Genomic DNA, 19,146 nt, shown 5'->3' with positions numbered 1-19,146 from the left:
CTCCTCTACTCAAGGCCCGACGGAGCCTCGAGGGTCAAGGTGTTGAACCTGGGCCGGGTGCTGGAAGGCCCGCACCTTTGTTAACAACCCCATCCTATTTTCACGCCGAGGTTCTGATTCCGAATGCATTCTCACTAGGATAGAACGTAAACAATCCTCGGCATTGTCATGGAGTAATACTTTTCCCTTTTTCCCCCATTCCAGCTCTTTGTCGTCCTGGTGTGGAACTTTGAACTCTATATGATTCCGCTGGCTTTGTTGCTACCCTTGGCCTGGAACTACATTCTCATCACGTCGGGCAAGGATACGAGGCAAGATGTGGTGAGTGCGGCCTCTGTAAGCTGGCCGATATCCCTCCGCCTTTCTTTCATTCCACTGTAAAAGCCTCTTTGCAGGGGCACACAATGCGCCGTTAAAACTGTGGCGCCATTATTTGATGGGGACGTGGCGCTCTTGTCTCCTCCGCAATATTAGCACATTTAAGTATAATTCGACAAGATGAGACGTACTTTAGCACACTTAGCCGTTGCGCAACCAGTCTCGACCCAAAAGGCGGCATTTGAATAGAAACAATGGCGAGGAACATGCTACATAGGCTTTTAAAATCTCATTTTTGGGATTAGATTGCAGCCATAAAATATATGCAAATGTAGAAATAAACGCGCATATTATTTTTGGCTGTGAAAAATAAGCCATCTGTGGAATCTCAGGTTTTGCCAGCTTGAAGGAAAAGAAAGGGAAGAAATAATTTCATTCAGCTACGCTTACCTGATGCTTTATTTATTTCATTTTTTTTTAAATCTCTTCTACCAATTATATCATGTCAAAGCAATGTCATGTTTTAATCTTGGTCAGGCACATTTCGGGAGGGCAGAGAGTGAAAGCGAGAGCAGCACGGCGGAGTGAGCGTGAACAATCAAGTGATTCATTTTAATAAGTGTCTTCTCCAAGTCCAACTTGGAAAAAAGCAGCTAACAGAACGGACATTCTGTCTCGCCTGGTTTCACAGGTGTATATTTATTTCCTTTTAAATATTATATTTGGTGGACGGGATTCAAAATTAATTTTACTCATTTTAATTGTGATGAACAAACTCATCGCATGACTCCATCATAATAAAGCCAGTTATGATAAATATACAAAACACACACCTTGTTGTGTTTCAGCACTAATCTCATATTATTCTTATGTATATTCTGTATATGAAAAGAAAAAATATACAAATGAATATTTTATGCTACAAAAATGAGTGTGCAACCTCCAGCTTGTTTAACAAAACTAGCTTTTGAAATTGAGACACTTTTATTTTACAGCATCATTTCTAATTGCCTGTAGATGGCGACATTGCTTGACAAAAAAAACAACAACATTCCCCTCGCATACCTCAAGCCAAATAAACCTGCATGATGATTTGTCCTCTCTTACCTGCTAGCCATTCGTGCCACTCTAACGATAGTCCTCTTCCTCATTAAAAGAGGTTATACATTCTTGTGCCTTCCCACTTACTCGACGTACGAGTACGTGCACGCAACTCGCACTCGATGCCGAATGGCTTTTCTGTCCTCTTTGAAAAGCGGACTATTAAGTGTCACAGCAATTGGTTGGGAAATTAAAACATGTTGATACTGTTGTAGTGACGCGAGCGGCTGCAATTAATTGCTGTGCACTTTTAAAGTGATTTGGAATGTATTTTTTTTTGAAAGCTTTCATTGAACTCACCGATTGGTATGATTTTAAAATATGTACAAGTATGTGTTATAAGACAGCCAGAGTAGACGACATATGCAGGCATGCTTTCCCTTCCAGAGAAAGGATGCAAATAGAAAAGAAAACAAGGGGAAGAAGCTTTTTTTTTTTTAATGACTTGAAACAACAAACGCGAGTGATTGTGCCGAGTCGGGTCAGGATTCGGAGCGATGTGGTTTTCCACAAGTCCGGGGTGAAGGTAATGTGTGTTAAACTCGCAGAGAGCGAGAGCACACCAAAAAAAAATACACACTTGTGTCCAGACGTCCTAATCAGCCGAAAGGCCTTGATTCATCCAACGGGTTCAATGTGAGCACCCCTCTTCTATTTTACACCACAACTGATAAAGAAAGGCGGCGGCGGCGGCGGCGGCGTTCACCCAGGGTCACCGCCTGATGTGTGCTTACACGCTGCCTCGCAAACAGATCTCGGATCAGCGCTCTTTCCCCTCGCCCCAACCTTGACCAGTAGCTGCTAAGCAGTTGCAGCGCCCTCCGAACAGCCATTAAAAAAAGCGGTGACGCACCAGCAAGGTCGTTGACCTCTTCTCTTATCGTGTAGCACTCTGACCTTAAAATCCAGACTCACCGTTACCTGGCTTGCATGTCTTACCTCTGAAACAAACATCTTTTGCCTCTCTGCGTGCGTGACCCCCTGTAGCTGGAAAATGGAATAGCCTCTTAATTAATCACATGACCTACTCCTCCCATCCTTTTCAGAATTTATATTCCGTCCCTGTTATTCATGTAATACCACAAATTGCCAGTAGGCTGGGCTTGCGCAACAAAAAGAGTCTGAGTATCACACTATATTATAGCATTATAGTGGAGGGTAGCAGCAAACAAGAATAATAAAATCCCAAATAATTTTTGTAAATACTTACAACATTAGACAAATGAAGCTTCAAATTTGCTTCATGAAGCACTTGTGCTTTTTGACTCCTCTTGATGCCACAAGCTGTGGGCGGGAAGCACAGCAACTTGCCATTTCTTAAATCCTTTCCTTCAAACAAAAAGTGCCATCTGGAAGAGTCAAAAAAACATAACTGGTTCATGAAACACATTTGAAGCTTCGCTAGTACTAGCTAAACCCATACTTGATCATGCCGTTACGTATTTGTTCCCGCCCGACATCCTTATCCCAGGTTACAGACCATTGCTTGGATTGAACCGTTGAATCTGGCAACCCATTACAGAAGAGAAGATCTAAATGACCTCAATTGAAACCCGGCTCCAATTTCCACACAATAATCCTAATTAAAAGTGCATAACAGATTGTGTTGAACTTTTCACTGAAACTGCAGCCTTGCTTGCAAAAGTTTAGCATTCCCTTTTTTTTTTTTTGACTGTGAAGAAGTCAGTGTGACAGCACCGTATCGCTCATTTGGAAGTCAGTAATAATGTATAGCTTTGTATCATTCGAGAACAAGACTTCATAGCCATTTTTATCTCGTCTATTTTCACCCCGAGCTATCATCTCTGGGAAAAAAAAGAAAAAAAAAAATCGGCGTCTTTAAACACACTCTGCCGTGACATCTGCCCTCATTAAGAGCCCCGCACAACACAGGTACAGAAAGTAAATATTATAAGAAAGCTGGGAGGGGGAAAAAGAGGAAACAGCCTATTAGACCGCCGAAAAGTCACATCGCCACTTTTCCCGGATAGAAACGGCAAGTCTGGAAAGTAAATGATTGGAGTGGGAGACGGCAAAAGAAGCATTGGGAGCGATGGGGCGACAGAGAAAGAAGAGGAGGAGGATGGCAGGCGCTCCTCAGTGCAGAGTCAGACATGGCATTTGGTGACAGGTGACAAAATCAAAAGGTCATGTCACTTTTAACTGGGAGCGCCTGCGCCCCACTGATTTCCCTGGTGCCAGCCCGGCACGGCACGGCACGGCACGGCTCATCCGGCTGCCTCGCTCTCACTCTCCTCAACTGGCAAAGAGGATGGCAGGCAGAAAGACAGGCGACGAGCCGAGTTCGAAGCGGGACGGGAGCACCGGGAGCTTGGGGAACGCCGCTGCCGAATCCTCCCAGCCTGCCGTTTCATCACGCCTGCGTGTTGTGTTGCCTTCTCTTCATTTCCATCCACTCCCTTCATCACCTTTGTGACTATCTGTGCTCCCGGTGTCTGCCTCGCTTCTCGTTGTTGTTTTGACGGTGGCGGCGGGCCCGTTGTCGACTTTCTCCTTTAGACGTTGGGCTGAAAGCCGACAAAAAGTTGTTGCAGGTTGTTTAACAAGTGTGCGCTCCATTCCACCATTGACAACCCGTATCTAGAGAGACCCGTCAAGAAAAGCCAAGTTTTATTTAGTGAATGAGGAAGCGATGATTTGCTAGTGATGGGAAAATGAAGTTTCAAATTTGCTTCATGAAGCAGTTGTTTTTTTTTTTACTCCTCTAGATGGCACATTTGGCTGAAAACACACCAACTTGCTATTATAGAAAGTATCAATACTATCAAATCATACACGGTCTTGCGATTGTGATCATTAATTAATCAATTAATCAAATATTGGGTAACAAATTGTCATTACTGACATCGCAACATCAATAGGCATGACCAAATGTGGTTGGCAACTAAAAATAGTTTGGCGCAAAAGTAGGTAGTCATTCTGAAGGTAAGCGTTTTATTTTGTCAATAGGGAAAGAAATTATCAACTGACACCAAGCAATGAGGTTCTATAATACCGTATTTTCCGGACTATAAGGCGCACCGGACTATAAGGCGCACCTTCAATGAATGAGGTTCTATAATACCGTATTTTCCGGACGATAAGGCACACCGGACTATAAGGCGCACCTTCAATGAATGGCCCATTTGAAAACTTTGTCCTTATATAAGGCGCACCAGACTATAAGGCGCACCATGAATGCGTCATGTCAGATTTTTAATCCAAATCAAATCATTCTCCAATTTAGCTTTTCTATTTCAATTTCAGACGCAACAAATGACTTTCTAATCACAAAATAATGATCCATAGTCTTTTTGATTCATCATTCATAGTCTTCAGCAGGCCACTTATGATTGATTTCATGACACAATGCTTCGGGCCAGTTTAAATTTACGAATTTGGTCCATATGTAAGGCGCACCGGACTATAAGGCGCACTTTCGGCTTTTGAGAAAATATTTGTTTTTTAGGTGCGCCTTATAGTCCAAAAAATACGGTACTCATGTTGTCAGCAATGATAAGCAAATATGTCAGCAAATAAGCAATGAGGAAAGAGGGCTTACATTGTGATTCTTCATTGGAATAATAAAGGCGGATCTTCATTAATATGGAAGCATCCTTCACACCCAGCCCCCCATCTTCCAGTCCCAGCGGTACAGGGGCCTCACCCCAATCTAGCTCCCCGCTGGGTAACCCTGGCTGGGGCAGCGCAGATGGAAGGGGCCCCCCCTCCGAGGGCCGTGCCTCTGACAGCTTGTGAAGGGCCCGCGTGGGTCAGCCAAGCTCAGCTAGCAGCCCCTTATCACACTCGCAGCCCTCCAAAGTGTGGCGTAGGCATTACGCACACGCAGACACACGCACATGCCCGTACGCTCGTGAACGGTGCATACCAAGTAGGGCCTTGAGATCCCCCAGCCAGCAAGTCGGACCAACCTCGGCAGCTGCAGAGGTTAAACCCTCCCCCCCCCCCCCCCTCGATGGAGGGAGGGAGGCATTGGAGGAAAAGAAGAGGAGAAAGTATATCTTCATGTTCACTGGAATGTCTGCCCAGGCATCAATTCCCCCCGCGGCTGTCATTGGCAAGGTTAGGCTGGCAGATAGTGGAACTCTGCCTGCTTAGACTTGGGAGTTTTTTTTTTCTTTTTTTCCCAAGCAAGAGAGGAAATTCACTTGCCAGTCATCACATCCAGATAAAGTTTACAATATTTTTTTTTTGCATTGAATTTTGATCAAATCATGTATTTCATTTTATTTTAACTCGTTTTCAAATTAGACTAGTCAAAGCTGTTCAAATATTTTAAAAAGATTTTTGAAAGTGAAGACCATTTGCAATTTTAGTCATTTGGGCCACATAAAATGATGTGGTGGGCCGTATGTGGCCCCCGGGCCTTGGGTTTGACACCTGTGCACTCGAGGCTCTAATGAATGGTCTAACGAAAGCTAAGAATATATATATATTTTTTTATTTTAGCTCCAGTGCTAATAGGCTAATAGCTCGTAGTTTATGCTACTTAATATGTCAATGTGTTCAATTTGTACAATACGGAGCACTCGCCTGATGGCTAACTGCTAGCCACTTGCCGCTCCCGCCATCATTCAACAATATCAGCATTTTTTTTTTCCATCTACCGCACTCTAAATAAAGGGGTTCAAAATCAAATTACAAATCCTCAGGGATCAGATCATTGTTTTTCGACCTATTCCAAGACCGTAATTTTCGGACTATAAGTCGCACCGGAGTATAAATCGCACCAGCCATAAAATGCCCAAAAAAGTGAAAAGAATCATATATATGTATATAAGTCGCTCCTGAGTATAAGTCGCTCCCCCACCCAAACTATGAAAAAAAACCGCGATTTATAGTCCAAAAATTACAGTACTTCTGCGGCCATTTTCAACTCTCAATGTCATTGTGCTCGTTTGTACTCTTCCTTGCGCTATATCATCACCGTGTTTGTATGAATTTACGGGCTACGGTGTAATCTGTGCGAGCACCCTGCATCATCTCTGTATTATTTGAATGGCTTTGAATATGTTAATCTCCAACTCTGTGTATATTAAATTCACCGGAGCGGCTCCGCAGGCGATGTTAGCTCGCTGCGATCCCGTCGACGCCTTTGGCTTTCAGGCCTCCGCTGTTGTAATGATAGTAATTCAAACAACATGATAATGGTTAAGAAACCAAAACACATCATATGGCATACAGGTTTGAGAAGATGTTTGGAATTCAAAGGTCATTTATATCCCCCCCCTTTAGTGAGACGGTAGCTTCAGCGTGTGCGTTTAGCCGTGGCAATCTTCAGGGCAGATGACATGTTGGGTAGCTTTTTATTTATTCATTTTACAGCATCTCGTCGCAGGAAACACGACGTCTCCGTGTAACCGGAGGCGATGGAAGAGCGAGCGGAGAACGGGAGGAGACAAACGACTCTATCATTCCCGGCTGTCTCTCTAGGTCATGCTTCTCCAGCTCGCTCATGCTCACTCGCTTTGTTTAAAGTTCCGAGTGTGTGCCAGGCGTGCCCCTCTAAAGCCTCCGTGGCGGAGGAATCCATTCTCTTTGTGTTTTGGCACGGATCAAAAGATTCGGGTGGAACCGTGATGACTTTATAAACAGTTATAGCTCATTTGTTTGAGCAGCCAGAAGGCTTTCGTATTACAATAACTCTTCGACAAATTTTGCGGCGGCTGAGAACGAGACCCCCCCCAGCCCCCCTTCACTTCCCGCCCTCCTCTCCGCTACTTATATAACATAGTGGTGAATTTATTCAAGCTCGTTTGTCGCGAGGGTGACGGCATCTCTGTGAAGTGGGAATTACCCGCCGCTATACAGTTTCAATGAGCGCCATTCATACACACGGCTCACTTGCCCCGCTGACTGAGAGTTATTGATAGAGCACACACACACAGGCGTACGGCAATACACGGCGCACTATTGACTCTACCCGCTGCTGTTGTGAACTCCGCTTTGTTTGTGTGGGAAGCCGCATTTCCATAAGAGGCTTATGACAGCCGCCACATAGTTTTGCTCACTTAGTTTCGGCGAGAAACAAAAAGGACAAAAGCTATTGTCCCTTTAAGTCATGATTTTTGGATGTCTCCAAGTTGGTGTGTGTGTGTGTGTGTGTGTGTGTGTGTGTGTGTGTGTGTGTGGGGGCGATGAGGCCAGTCACAAGGTTTGATGGCTTTTGCAGGACGGAAAACGGAACAATGAGGGTGAGAGGGGGTGGCGGCTCATGCGCTTGTTTGTTTACTAAATTGGGGGCAATTATACAAGTTTGGATTGATGAATTGTTGACAGCAGGGGTGGAGAACAAATGGAGCGCTCATTTATCCTCAGGGATTGTTTGGGATATTTCGATTTTATGTTGGTCGCAACTTTTGTGGTTGCTATGGTAACTTGGAGATCATTCCCACGATACTTTCTTTTTATCGAATTGAGGCACACTCCAATTATATTTTTAAATAAATTAGTTGGCATCTTAACCCTTATCCTACACTACCGTTCAAAAGTTTGGGGTCACAAAATTGTTTGGGTGACCCCAAACTTTTGAACGGTAGTGTATATATTTATTTAGATAATTATTTATAGATTATATATATATAATCTTCTGTGTAAAAAATCTTATAATATATATGTATACTTATATTCATAGATTATATATAATCTTATACAAATATAAGATATAATTTATAATATTTCATTCATAATATTTTATTATAATAATATTTACACTACCGTTCAAAAGTTTGGGGTCACCCAAACAATTTTGTGACCCCAAACTTTTGAACGGTAGTGTACGTCTTGCCTACGTGACCAAACGCAAACCTTAATCACGATTAGCTAACATGACGTAACGTGAAAAACACATTGCATCGTATCTTCTCCAGCTCAGCAGCACCGTGAATTCGAATACCCCCCGAATCGAATCGTTCCGCTGTAAAAGGAAGCCCTCCTTGATTAGTATCGCACCCCATGTATCGGATCTTTTTTATTGAAGAGATATGTACACAACTCGAGATAAACATTGACTGAGAATCGATTTGTCGTTTACCACGTCTCCCCGACTGATGTTTCTGCCCATATATAACGCATTTAAATCACACGTCAAAATAAGGAGGTGGAGTTTACAGATTTGAAATGCAGACTGCTGAAAGGTTGTGACTGCTATTGTGCAATGCCATTTAAATGGATTAAGAAATAAGTTCATCCTCACCACATTGAAATTCGAGAACGTTCACACAAGTGTTGAGTGTTTCTAAAATGAAATATTAACCGTAACACACGACGTCCATTTGCTGCCAGACCAAAGCAACGCCGCTTTATCTAATGTTCATCTCTGGCTGCAATGTAAATGTTTCATCCCTCTGATTTTTGTTTTGTTTTCTTCCCTACTAGCAAGCAATGGAGGATCTGATGGAGGACGAGGATGAGGATTTTGACAAAGATGACAGGGTAATTATCCCGCATCAAGGATACACACAAACACACAAACAACACACACAAGCTGCCTGAGGGTGGCTTCGGGTTGCCTTGTAGTCAGGGAACCCAGAAGGATGTGAGAAACGCTCCCGGCCCCGCCCCGCCCCTTGCGTTCGTTCCTCTGCTCGGGGCTCAAACCTATCCAAACATTGTAGCGCCTTTTAACCTTTTTGACAGTACATTTCTCAACTTTTATCCGCATGTGGTGTTTTCTGCTTCACTCTCACAACACATTACTCCAGTCGTGCTCGGGCTCTGTTTCCTGAGAACACGCAGCCCGTATAAAGTGCTTAGTTGGCTATTTCGATGGATTCGCCGGCCCTTTATGTCGCAATAAAACAGCATCTGGGCTTGTCCAGACACTATCAGGTAACAACAGGTGGTTGCTTTACTGCCTCCGCTCATTTGCACTGTCGGACGGGCTACCGAAACAAACGCCAGCGGATAGATTTTGCCACTTGGTAATTGGGAATTGAAATGTTGGAGCAGCTGGGTTTTCACCTATCGTGTTGTGCTGGAGATACCTTTTGGGGGATACCGCGGGGGTGACTAAATTGGGAAGTCCAACCCTGGCGGAAATATATTGTTAGAGTGACCAAAAGCTGTGAAGTGAAATTGGACGAGCTGTTAGATGATACCTTGAAGGCACACTCCAGCGATATGAAGATGTGCTTGGTCTGATTTGGTCGTCTCAGGAGGTATTTGGTGGTCATTGTAAATTGATATCTGGAAATTACCGTTTTTTCCCATGTATAATGTGCAAAATTTAACTAATTTATTGTCCTAAAATCTGGGGTGCGCATTATACATGGGTACAAAAAAAACTTGTTTTTTTTTAATGCTCTCGTATCAGACGCTTGCTCGATCACCTGCTCGTTTGCTGTCACAATGTACCCTGCACAAATCCGAAACATTTCTTCGCGATCGAGTTTGCTAGCGCATGCGTCGTGATGCTGACCGGCAGAATAACATCCGGTTGTTCCCAAAGATGATCTTTTTTCTGAAATAGTTTTACGTTTACGGACTTAAGTAGGAGTCAAAATTTGGGTGCGTATTATACATGGGTACAGTACATGCCATTTTTAGGGTGCGTATTATACATGGGGGCGCATTATACATGGAAAAAAACGGTATTTTACCCCGAGTATAGTCTGTATTGACTTTGTTAGATTTCCATCCTTATACTCCGCTTATTTGGGGTTGTAAGTTCATAATGTCAGCAAAATGTTTAAAAATAAAAAAAAGGAGAAGAAGAAGATGCTCGCGCACGCGGCAGGCAGATGGTCAAATCGTCATCCCGGCAATAAGTCAGGCAATCAGTCAGCCGGCATGCCAGTTGGCTGACAAGGATACGTGAGCGTCACATCCCCGCCACGCTTGTGAACTGCAAAGGTGGCGGGCGCTGATTGAAGAAATGCGTGAAGCAACCTTCCATCTTTCTCCCCTCACCGAATTTTCTTCCTGTCTGTGTACCATCACTACATTCCCTCTCCCTTTAAGGGGAAAAAAAATACAAATATAAAGCAGCCGATTCTACATTCTGAAATATATTGGATACTTTCATATTGAAATGAGGTCCGGCGGAAGCTCGTCCGGCCTCGCTCATGTTTTGCTGCCAAACTGATTATCCATCCCACTGGCCGGGCGTTCTTTGCTCTCTCTCGCTCTCTCTCTCTCTCTGGGATGGCCGGATAGCGCAGCGGCCACAAAGGCTACAATTTACCAACTCCGGCTTCATCCATTTTGATCCATTGCTCCCTTTGAGCCGTAAGGAAATTTCAAGGGGGGGAGGGGCCTTTCCCTCCTTCTTCCTACCGCTCTCCATCGATTGATGCTTCTCCTGCATGTTTTTGCCTTCATCGTGACAAATAGTCACTCTTGCCGCTTCGCTATCAGCTGGTTAAGTGCAGAACAAATTCCTAGCCCAAACAAATTTATCTTTTTCTTCTCCCGTCATTGTGCACTGGATACAGCTTCAGACTGAATGACGAGCTTTGAGAAACATGTCAATGAGGCCTCCTCATTATGTGCGCACAGACGAGGGAAAGGAAGAGAGTGAAAAAAGATTGAAGTCTCTCTTTTAATTGAACTTGAAGCACATGTTGCAAGTATTCCAAATCCATCCCAGATGTTGACGCTAGCCATGTGCACCGCCACAAGGCAGCTATTAGCTGGATAACCTTTGCTCCAAAGGCTAAATAGGCTATTACGTGGGCAAAAACTGGAGCACCTGTTTTTCATTGTGCTGAAGACCCCTTGCAGGCTTTTTTTTATTTTTATTCTTAAACCCCCAGATGTGTTTTGACTGAACAGAATCATGTAAAGTGACTTTTGTGAGCGAGGACCGATATTGGCCACATCATCAAATTTACGAAAGATTTATTAGGCTACTAACCTGGATCTAAAAAGTCTACACACCCCTTGTTATTGAATCTATATCCACATTGTCCAAAATGAGTTATTCTTTTGACACCAAGTAGTCCAAGATTGAGAAGTGTGCGGAAAAAGATCCATTTCTGCAAACAGCGTCACCATGAATAATGGAAAGGGTGACATCCTGACATGACACCCAATGTCAAAGGGCCAATCTTTATCTGTTAGCGCTTCCTTTGGGGACACAACAAAATCTTCCTCCCTTGATGTAAGTCAGCATCTAGATCTGTCAAAGATGCTCACGATCCAAATCAAGTTAACCCTCACTCAATCCATCCTTGTTTCTTTGCACATTTCCGACCACGTAGTGGATAGCAGAAACCTGCAGCTGGTTGCTCCAAAACATTTGTCTGCAGGCCCTACAGAGTGCAGGAATGTTTCTACCTGAGGGCTCTGTCACCTGCAGTTTGGGCACAGGCTGGGGCCATTTGTGTTAATGTGCTCAAGAGCGATGTACATGTGTGTACGTGGTGTCTCCCAGATGAGGTGGGGGTGGAGATTATGCTGGCACGCTTGACTGGTCACTGAAGCGCCTCAGCTAGGCTCCGCTAGCCTCAGGAGGACTAGACACAGATAAGATACACACCGCAATCATGTCCTGCTCGCGGGCTTACTGCTCGCTGCTCTCCATGGCTGTCGCACACACACATACACACACTACAAAATGAATCACTCTGTTCGGACAGACTGATGCATCTTGATCTAAATGGGGATTGCTCGTTTTATTTTGGGTGAAACATGTTTCGCAGCGCTCAGTCACGCCACTACGGCGATAGCAACACGACATAATGTAAGGGAGCATTGGGAATTATTTTGCACGTGTTTGAAGAAGAAAAAAAAAAAAGTCAAATGTTCTTGGGAGGCTAGTGAGATCGCAGGGTTGTCCTTGGGTATCTCGGGGGTCTCTGCCGGCATAATGGCAGCCCGCGTTCTTTTCTTCTCACCGCCAGCCAAGGATGAAAAGCATTCCCCCGTAAAAGATGCTATTGACTTTTCCGCTTCGTTTTCCCCGTCACATCTCTGTTTTTTTTTTTCTTTGACGTTCTACAGAGAGGCTGGTTGGAACGGCATTTTAATCATGTTTGGCTAATGGAGGAAGAAGGAGGGGAAGAGGGGAGGAAGGCGAAAGGTGTGAAGGCGCATTGTCTTTGGATGCAAACTCCTTGGGCTTTGTTTGTTTGCTTGTTTCTTTGCTTTGCCACACACAAACATGAAGTGGATCATCTGGATTCCCTCCAGACGCAGATGCGGCTTTGTCTTTTTGCTCTCATTTTCATAATCTGTTAACTATGAGTTTGTCGACTTGGTCAACTATGAACATTTCACTTTTTGCGTTTCTTATTTATGCTTCCACTTGTAATGAAGTCCAAGTGACTCAATGTGCCGCACCGCATCTCCAATGAAATGCTTTTCATTTCATATTCGTAAAAGTAGATGCTATGCATGCTTTTTCTTTTTTTTTTCTTATTAACTGCAATCAGACCAGCTAAATATGTGAAATTGCTGACAGGGTGGACGACGACATAGTGGACATTTTCTTTTTTACTAATGTTAGCATGAGCAACATGATTCAGTTATCAACTTGACTGTTTACTGTTTATTTCTCTACTGTAAAAAGCAAAGAAACGACAGACCAGATACCGTAATTTTCGGACTATAAGTCGCGTTTTTTTTCATAGTTTGGGTGGGGGGGGGCGACTTATACTCAGGAGCGACTTATTTACATATATATGTTTTTTTTTTCACTTTTTTGGGCATTTTATGGCTGGTGCGACTTATACTCCGGTGCGACTTATAGTCCGAAAACTACGGTATATATATTTTTTTAATAGTAAAGACAAATGTGACTGTAATCTATCCACAAGGAAACTAAACCAGAGGCCGGGGACGACAGCCATGATAAATACCGTACCCTTGAGGAGTTGTTGTCTTCCTGGCACTTTGAGTGGATGCTAGTAATGGTGGTAAGTGAGCATGGTGTGTGTGTGTTGCTGTCTTCTTCGTTGCTTCCTTTAATCTCGTCTTCCTGTCTTGTCGGGTTTTCGCGTGTACCTATCCCCTGTCCGCGTCATGGTTGACCACACTTGCACGTTCTGCACTTAACCCAGTCCTACCTCGGGGGGCTCTTCTTTAGTCTGATGGAGAGAGGGCACTAATGGGGCCTGGAGCATGGCGGTCTGTCCCTTCCTGTCTTTTTATATTACTTCCCTGTAGTGCTGCAAGGTGACAGCTGTAGATTGAAGTGTGACAGTGTGTTAACTATCCTCTGCCAGTGGGAATATGTGCTGTGAGGTATTTAAGAGTGACTTTGGGAGGAACTCAAGATAACATCTGTAATTTCTGCCTTTGAAGAGGACACAGCGCACCATTTTTTGATTCACGCCAGTAACGTCAAGTTCCACTTTGGGCGGGAGATATCGTGGATGAAAATCGGTTATTCGGCAATTTTTCCAACTCCAGAATAGATTTTTGTACTGAACCAGTGGAACCAATGCCTGTTTTCCAATCCGCTTAACACAAATCAATGCACTGAACTAAACAAAATGGTGATTTTCCTATAAACAAAAAGTATAACTTCAATTTATGCCGTGTATATTTTTGAAAAAAGTCCGACAAACGGGAACAGGTGGCCGAAAGTTAATTAAGAACCCACAAGCTAAACTTTTATACTCCCCCTAGTACCCAAAGCAGATGTAGACAGGTGTCGAGGCATTTTGGTGATTTAATCGTGCTCATGAGCAATTTTTCGTTTAAAAAAAAAAGTTGCTGAAAATTCATACACATATTGCGCGGAAAATCCCAACGCTCGTTCAGTCTTGTGTTTTACTCGGCAGCTGTTATTGTTCTCAATCACATCCGAGCGCGGCTGCACCAACTGCGCTTTTTCACTGATGAACTATGCATCAAAGCGCCAGAAAAGACATTTGCTGCACTGTAGGTGAGGAGTTCCCGTGTGCTCGCGTGCACCCAAAGTAACTTCTGGAGAGCGGCGCCACCGAAGAGAATGTTGCCGCCGCCGCCGCCACGCGTTCACTCTCGGCCGTCTCTCATTGGACAGAATGTGGAGCACAACACTTGACAGCGGTGTCGTCTGGATTTGAAAGTCAGACAGGGTAGAAGGCAGCCGCCACCTTTTCTTTTAACAAGAGTCATAAATCTGTAATGAGCACAGAAGATGCATATTTTATTTACTTTTTTGAAGATGTGATCCCTTCACTTCACACCAGTGCACTTTCACTGCACCTTTTTTTTTTTTTTTTTTACCCAAACGAAATGTGTAAAAAAAAAAAAGCAAATGTTAAAAGTTTTTTGTTGTTGATTTAGAAGAAAACTCAAATCTGCCACTTGACAAAAAGACTGCTAATATATTTGGTTTTGCTGATTTGTTTGCCAGTGTTTTAAAATAATCCTCCATTGTCATTTTAACATTTGTTCTATGGCAACTAATGACTGTAGTGACTCATAATATCAAAATTGTAATATTCTGACACTATAGATCGATAAAGTACCTTGATGCAGATTCTGAAGTGAAACAAAATCCTGAAAAATCTGAAAAAAAACAGAATCATAAATAGCCAAATAGGCATTCTCATATTCTTTCTATTCCTACTAATTAAATAAAATAATATTTGGCAACATTAGATAACCTTATATGTATGACCTCATGATAAAATAAGTAAAAGAAAATACCCAACGCTTCATCCAGTTAAAGTAAACTAATTATTTTTATGTGTCAGCTTACAGTAAAATTCAACTGCACGAATAATGTTACTGAACAAAAAAAGTGCTATCACGTTTGATAGACAGGTGTCGTAGTCAGTTTTGTTTAATGCCGCACCAGATGCATTCCAACTTTTGATTTAATGTATTAAAGCCCTGGCAGAGATCTAAAGATGGCTTCGCAGTTGTGGATGGACAAAGAAGGATGGTGTGGAACCGCAAAACCAGGCCAACAGAGGACAAGAGTAATGTTGTCCCATCCATCACACTCAGCCAGGCTGCATGCGGGGAAGGACAGGCAAAGGAGACCACGGTAGCAAGGGAGCAGAGGTGAGGCGGGAGGGGGGGCGGATGGGGGGGGGGGGTAATATCGGCCAAGGTGGCTCGCACTTTAGGTTGGGGTCTGTGGGAGGTGAGAAAAGGGGAACACGCAAGGAGGTCGCGGGGTGTTTGTCATGAGGTGCGGGCGGGCGTTGCTGTGCCGACCTTGAAAATGATGGAGAGCTTGCAGTGCTGGAGGTGATGAGACACATTTCAAAAATGTTTTTGTGGGGTAGGGGGCTACAATCACATGCCACTCTTTTGATGATTCTGTGACAATTCCTTGTTTGTGTTCCTTTTCCCAAAGCGCTTCCTGATTGGCTAAAATAGCTGCTCGAGGTTACAGCGCCTCCTGTTGCTTTGGCATGCACTTGACAGCCATGTCGCATGTCCTGATCTATTTTTTCTTTCCGAGATTTGGGACTCTTGAGAAGGGGAAATTGTTTCTAAAAATACACATATGTATTATATGCGAGGACGTAACCCTGAAAAAAAAATTGTCTTTAGGAGAGGTCAGACTCTAAATAAGTTGCCACTCTCCCTTGGCGCCTGACTTTAACTTTGGTGTATATTTTATCCCTGCTGTGGGCAGCAAGGAGGTGAAGAGACTAATTACTTGGCCTGCCCGGTCCACCTCCAGCAGGCCGTCCTAACTGTAGTTTGACTTTGACTCTTTTGAATTAACCATTGAGCATATTAGTAGGCATCTTTTTTTTTAATTATTTTAATTTAATTTAAAAGAATTTTTCAATTTTAATTTTTTTAATTAACATCATCTTTGTCTGATGTCCTTCATGGCAACCAGAAAGAATTATACGCTAAGTATAAAAATCTGCATATAAGTAGGGAAACAGAGATGTCTTTAAAATTGTTTAAAACAAAATCAAAGGCTGAGGAAAAAAAAATGAACATCTGTTCCATTCATGCAATGCTGGCCCGGCGCCAGCTCGCATGGTGGTAGGTAGAGCTGAGCCCGGCCGAAGGGCTTTTGTCTTGACTTGTCATTTCCTGACAGAGGTGTGATATTATTGAAGCGAGTAGGCCAGTTGGGAGGATCACTATTCAGAATACGTCTTCATATATCGTGTTTATGTAACTGTTGAAAAAGTCCAACAATGTAAATGACCTTTAGAACATCACAGATGTAAAGTTTGGTGCAAAGCCAAAACAGAAACTTTACTTAAGTTCTTTATTTAAAAAAGAAAAAACAGTCTAGCTCATATTTGTCCATGTGAATACTTCCTAGAAATAATGAAAACATCATGATAGAAAATGTGTTAACCAATACTGTAGAAATATGCAAAATCACTATTATTATTCATGGACTAAATTTGGAAATCATTTGCTTCACTCACCAAACGCACATGCAAAAAGTCCCTTTTTTTTCCCCCCACGGTGGAAATCATGTCTGCGCTCTCTACAAAATCAACAAAGATGCCTCGCGTTGCCCTGTGGGAGCCCCGTATTAGCATTCTGTCACGTCTCATTTGACATTTCAATTTTTACAGTACGAGTAGAAAGAGAAACAATAAGAAACAGGTGCAATTTTAGCACAGCAGTCACGTTTGATTCCAACTAGGCCACTGGCGGAGCTAGAGGAGGGCTGCGGGGGCACTTCCCCCCCTCTCCCGAAATATGACCTTTGGGTATTTTCTGTTTTTTACAGGATTTTTTTCCCCCACATTCACCTCTGTTTCTGTAGGAAACACATAATGTACACTACCGTTCAAAAGTTTGGGGTCCCAAAATTGTTTGGGTGACCCCAAACTTTTGAACGGTAGTGTAAATATTATTATAATAAAATATTATGAATTAAATATTCTAAATTATATCTTATATTTGTATGAGATTATAAATAATCTATGAATATAACTATACATATATATTATAAGATTTTTTACACAGAAGATTATATATATAATCTATAAATAATTATCTAAATAAATATATACACTACCGTTCAAAAGTTTGGGGTCACCCAAACAATTTTGTGACCCCAAACTTTTGAACGGTAGTGTATGTTTATCAGCGTTTTATGCAGAATTGTTGGGGTTTGTCAATTTAAAAAAATGTCTCGTCTCGCAGCCCCCATAGAAAAAATGCTAGCTCAATGCTAGTGTCAATGGGCAATATATGGCATTACATTACAGAAGATCTCATATTTATTAAGTAAGGCAAAAAGAGAAGGATGTGATTTTAGGTTAAAGCAACTCTCAAAATGGTTCTGTGCTTTCAGCAATAGATATAGGACAGATATCTGAGTCCATTGTAATTGACTTTGTCCTCAGTGTCCGCTCTTGGTTGGCTCCAGGCTTTAGGTCAGAGAAGAACAAAATGTCCTTGCAAAGTGTTTTTTCTATCATGGAAGAGAGGCACGTGACGGCATTGCACATATTTTTTTTCCATCGGTAAATATTTCATCAGGCATTTGAGCGGGTTTTCCACAAGTTATCGCCGAGCGCAACGCGGTTCGCCTGTTTGTGCGTACGCTGTGCCTTTATGCATCGGCATCACTTTTAACAAGCGCTGCCTCCCCTGTCCTTCTTGATGAGAGCACTCCCGCGGTGAACTTGGAACAACGCGCTTGGAAAGCAAACGGCTTCAGTCTTAAAGTCATTCCTTCGAATTCATGTCACACTTTCAAACATATGACGCAAACCTCGGACAAAAACGGCTCAGCAAAGAGATCCCTTGATTTTTCTCTCGCTTGCCCGATGAGAGTTAATTGATGTCAAGGAGTTTGTGATGCCCAAAGGAAATGATGTCAGTTTGACTTCGAGTCGTTTAGTATCTTAATATTTTAGAGATTTTCCATCGACCTTTGATATACACTACACGACACTATATTATATTTTTAGCATGTGCCAAAATATGAGAGAGGTGCTTGTGAGTAACATTTGATTTAATACACTGAATATAATATAATATATATATATACATATACATACACTACCGTTCAAAAGTTTGGGGTCACAAAATTGTTTGGGTGACCCCAAACTTTTGAACGGTAGTGTATATATTTATTTAGATAATTATTTATAGATTATATATTTAATGTTCTGTGTAAAAAAATCTTATAATATATATATGTATACTTATATTCATAGATTATATATAATCTTATACAAATATAAAATATAATTTATAATATTTATTTCATAATATTTTATTATAATAATATTTACACTACCGTTCAAAAGTTTGGGGTCACCCAAACAATTTTGTGACCCCAAACTTTTGAACGGTATATATATATATATATATATATATATATATATATATATATATCTATATATATATATATATATATATATATATATATATATATATATTACATTACATACTGTTAGAACTGAACTTATTTCGACCTGTGATAATATTAAAGTCAGTGCTTTGTTTGCTATTATTATTCAGAATCTGTATAAATTTTAAATGTAAAAAAAAAAAAAAAGCCTACAGTTGCTTTTATTATGAACATCAGTACTCTACTGCACTATTATATAGCGTCTGCCCATACCAGTCATACTTTAGCACATCTTACTTCCAATCGAGCAAATAACTAAGATTGAAAGTCCTTTTATTTGACTGCAGTCACAAATCTGCAGCTCCCCCGACTGAGCGGGCGGGTAGTTACTATAACATATCGCCGCAACACATTGCGCAGTTGCACTCCATTAAAATGCACGATGCCTCACTCGTTAGGCGGGCTTATTACACGATCTGTCGGAATGATTCAGGCCGTGCACTCTCGTCTCAGGTGCCGGGATTTGT

General features: G+C 42.2%; 1 protein-coding gene and 1 long non-coding RNA gene across 18 annotated transcripts in view; one reads left to right on the top strand and one right to left on the bottom strand.

Annotated features, from left to right (window-relative positions):
• Window positions 1-19,146, top strand: part of mctp1a (multiple C2 domains, transmembrane 1a) — a 64,824-nt gene that overhangs the window by 37,258 nt on the left and 8,420 nt on the right. For 8 of the 17 annotated variants that reach the window (XM_061277760.1, XM_061277759.1, XM_061277768.1 and 5 more), the window contains 3 exons: window positions 205-321; window positions 8,818-8,874; window positions 13,200-13,298. In XM_061277760.1, the coding sequence (XP_061133744.1) occupies window positions 205-321; window positions 8,818-8,874; window positions 13,200-13,298 (273 nt within the window). Of the gene's footprint in view, window positions 1-204; window positions 322-8,817; window positions 8,875-11,815; window positions 12,464-13,199; window positions 13,299-14,272; window positions 14,448-15,208; window positions 15,385-19,146 lie in introns of those variants that run through there. The other 9 variants (XM_061277761.1, XM_061277771.1, XM_061277769.1 and 6 more) reach the window with 7 other exon arrangements.
• On the bottom strand, window positions 3,155-5,322 carry LOC133153723 (uncharacterized). The gene is made up of 2 exons (XR_009714375.1): window positions 4,982-5,322; window positions 3,155-3,947 (listed from the first exon to the last, which is right to left on the bottom strand). It is a non-coding gene; the product is annotated as an uncharacterized LOC133153723 (long non-coding RNA).

The sequence above is a fragment of the Syngnathus typhle genome, linkage group LG5, assembly GCF_033458585.1.
Source record: "Syngnathus typhle isolate RoL2023-S1 ecotype Sweden linkage group LG5, RoL_Styp_1.0, whole genome shotgun sequence".
Classification (NCBI taxonomy): domain Eukaryota; kingdom Metazoa; phylum Chordata; class Actinopteri; order Syngnathiformes; family Syngnathidae; genus Syngnathus; species Syngnathus typhle.
This window is presented reverse-complemented; position numbering and strand designations above follow the sequence as displayed.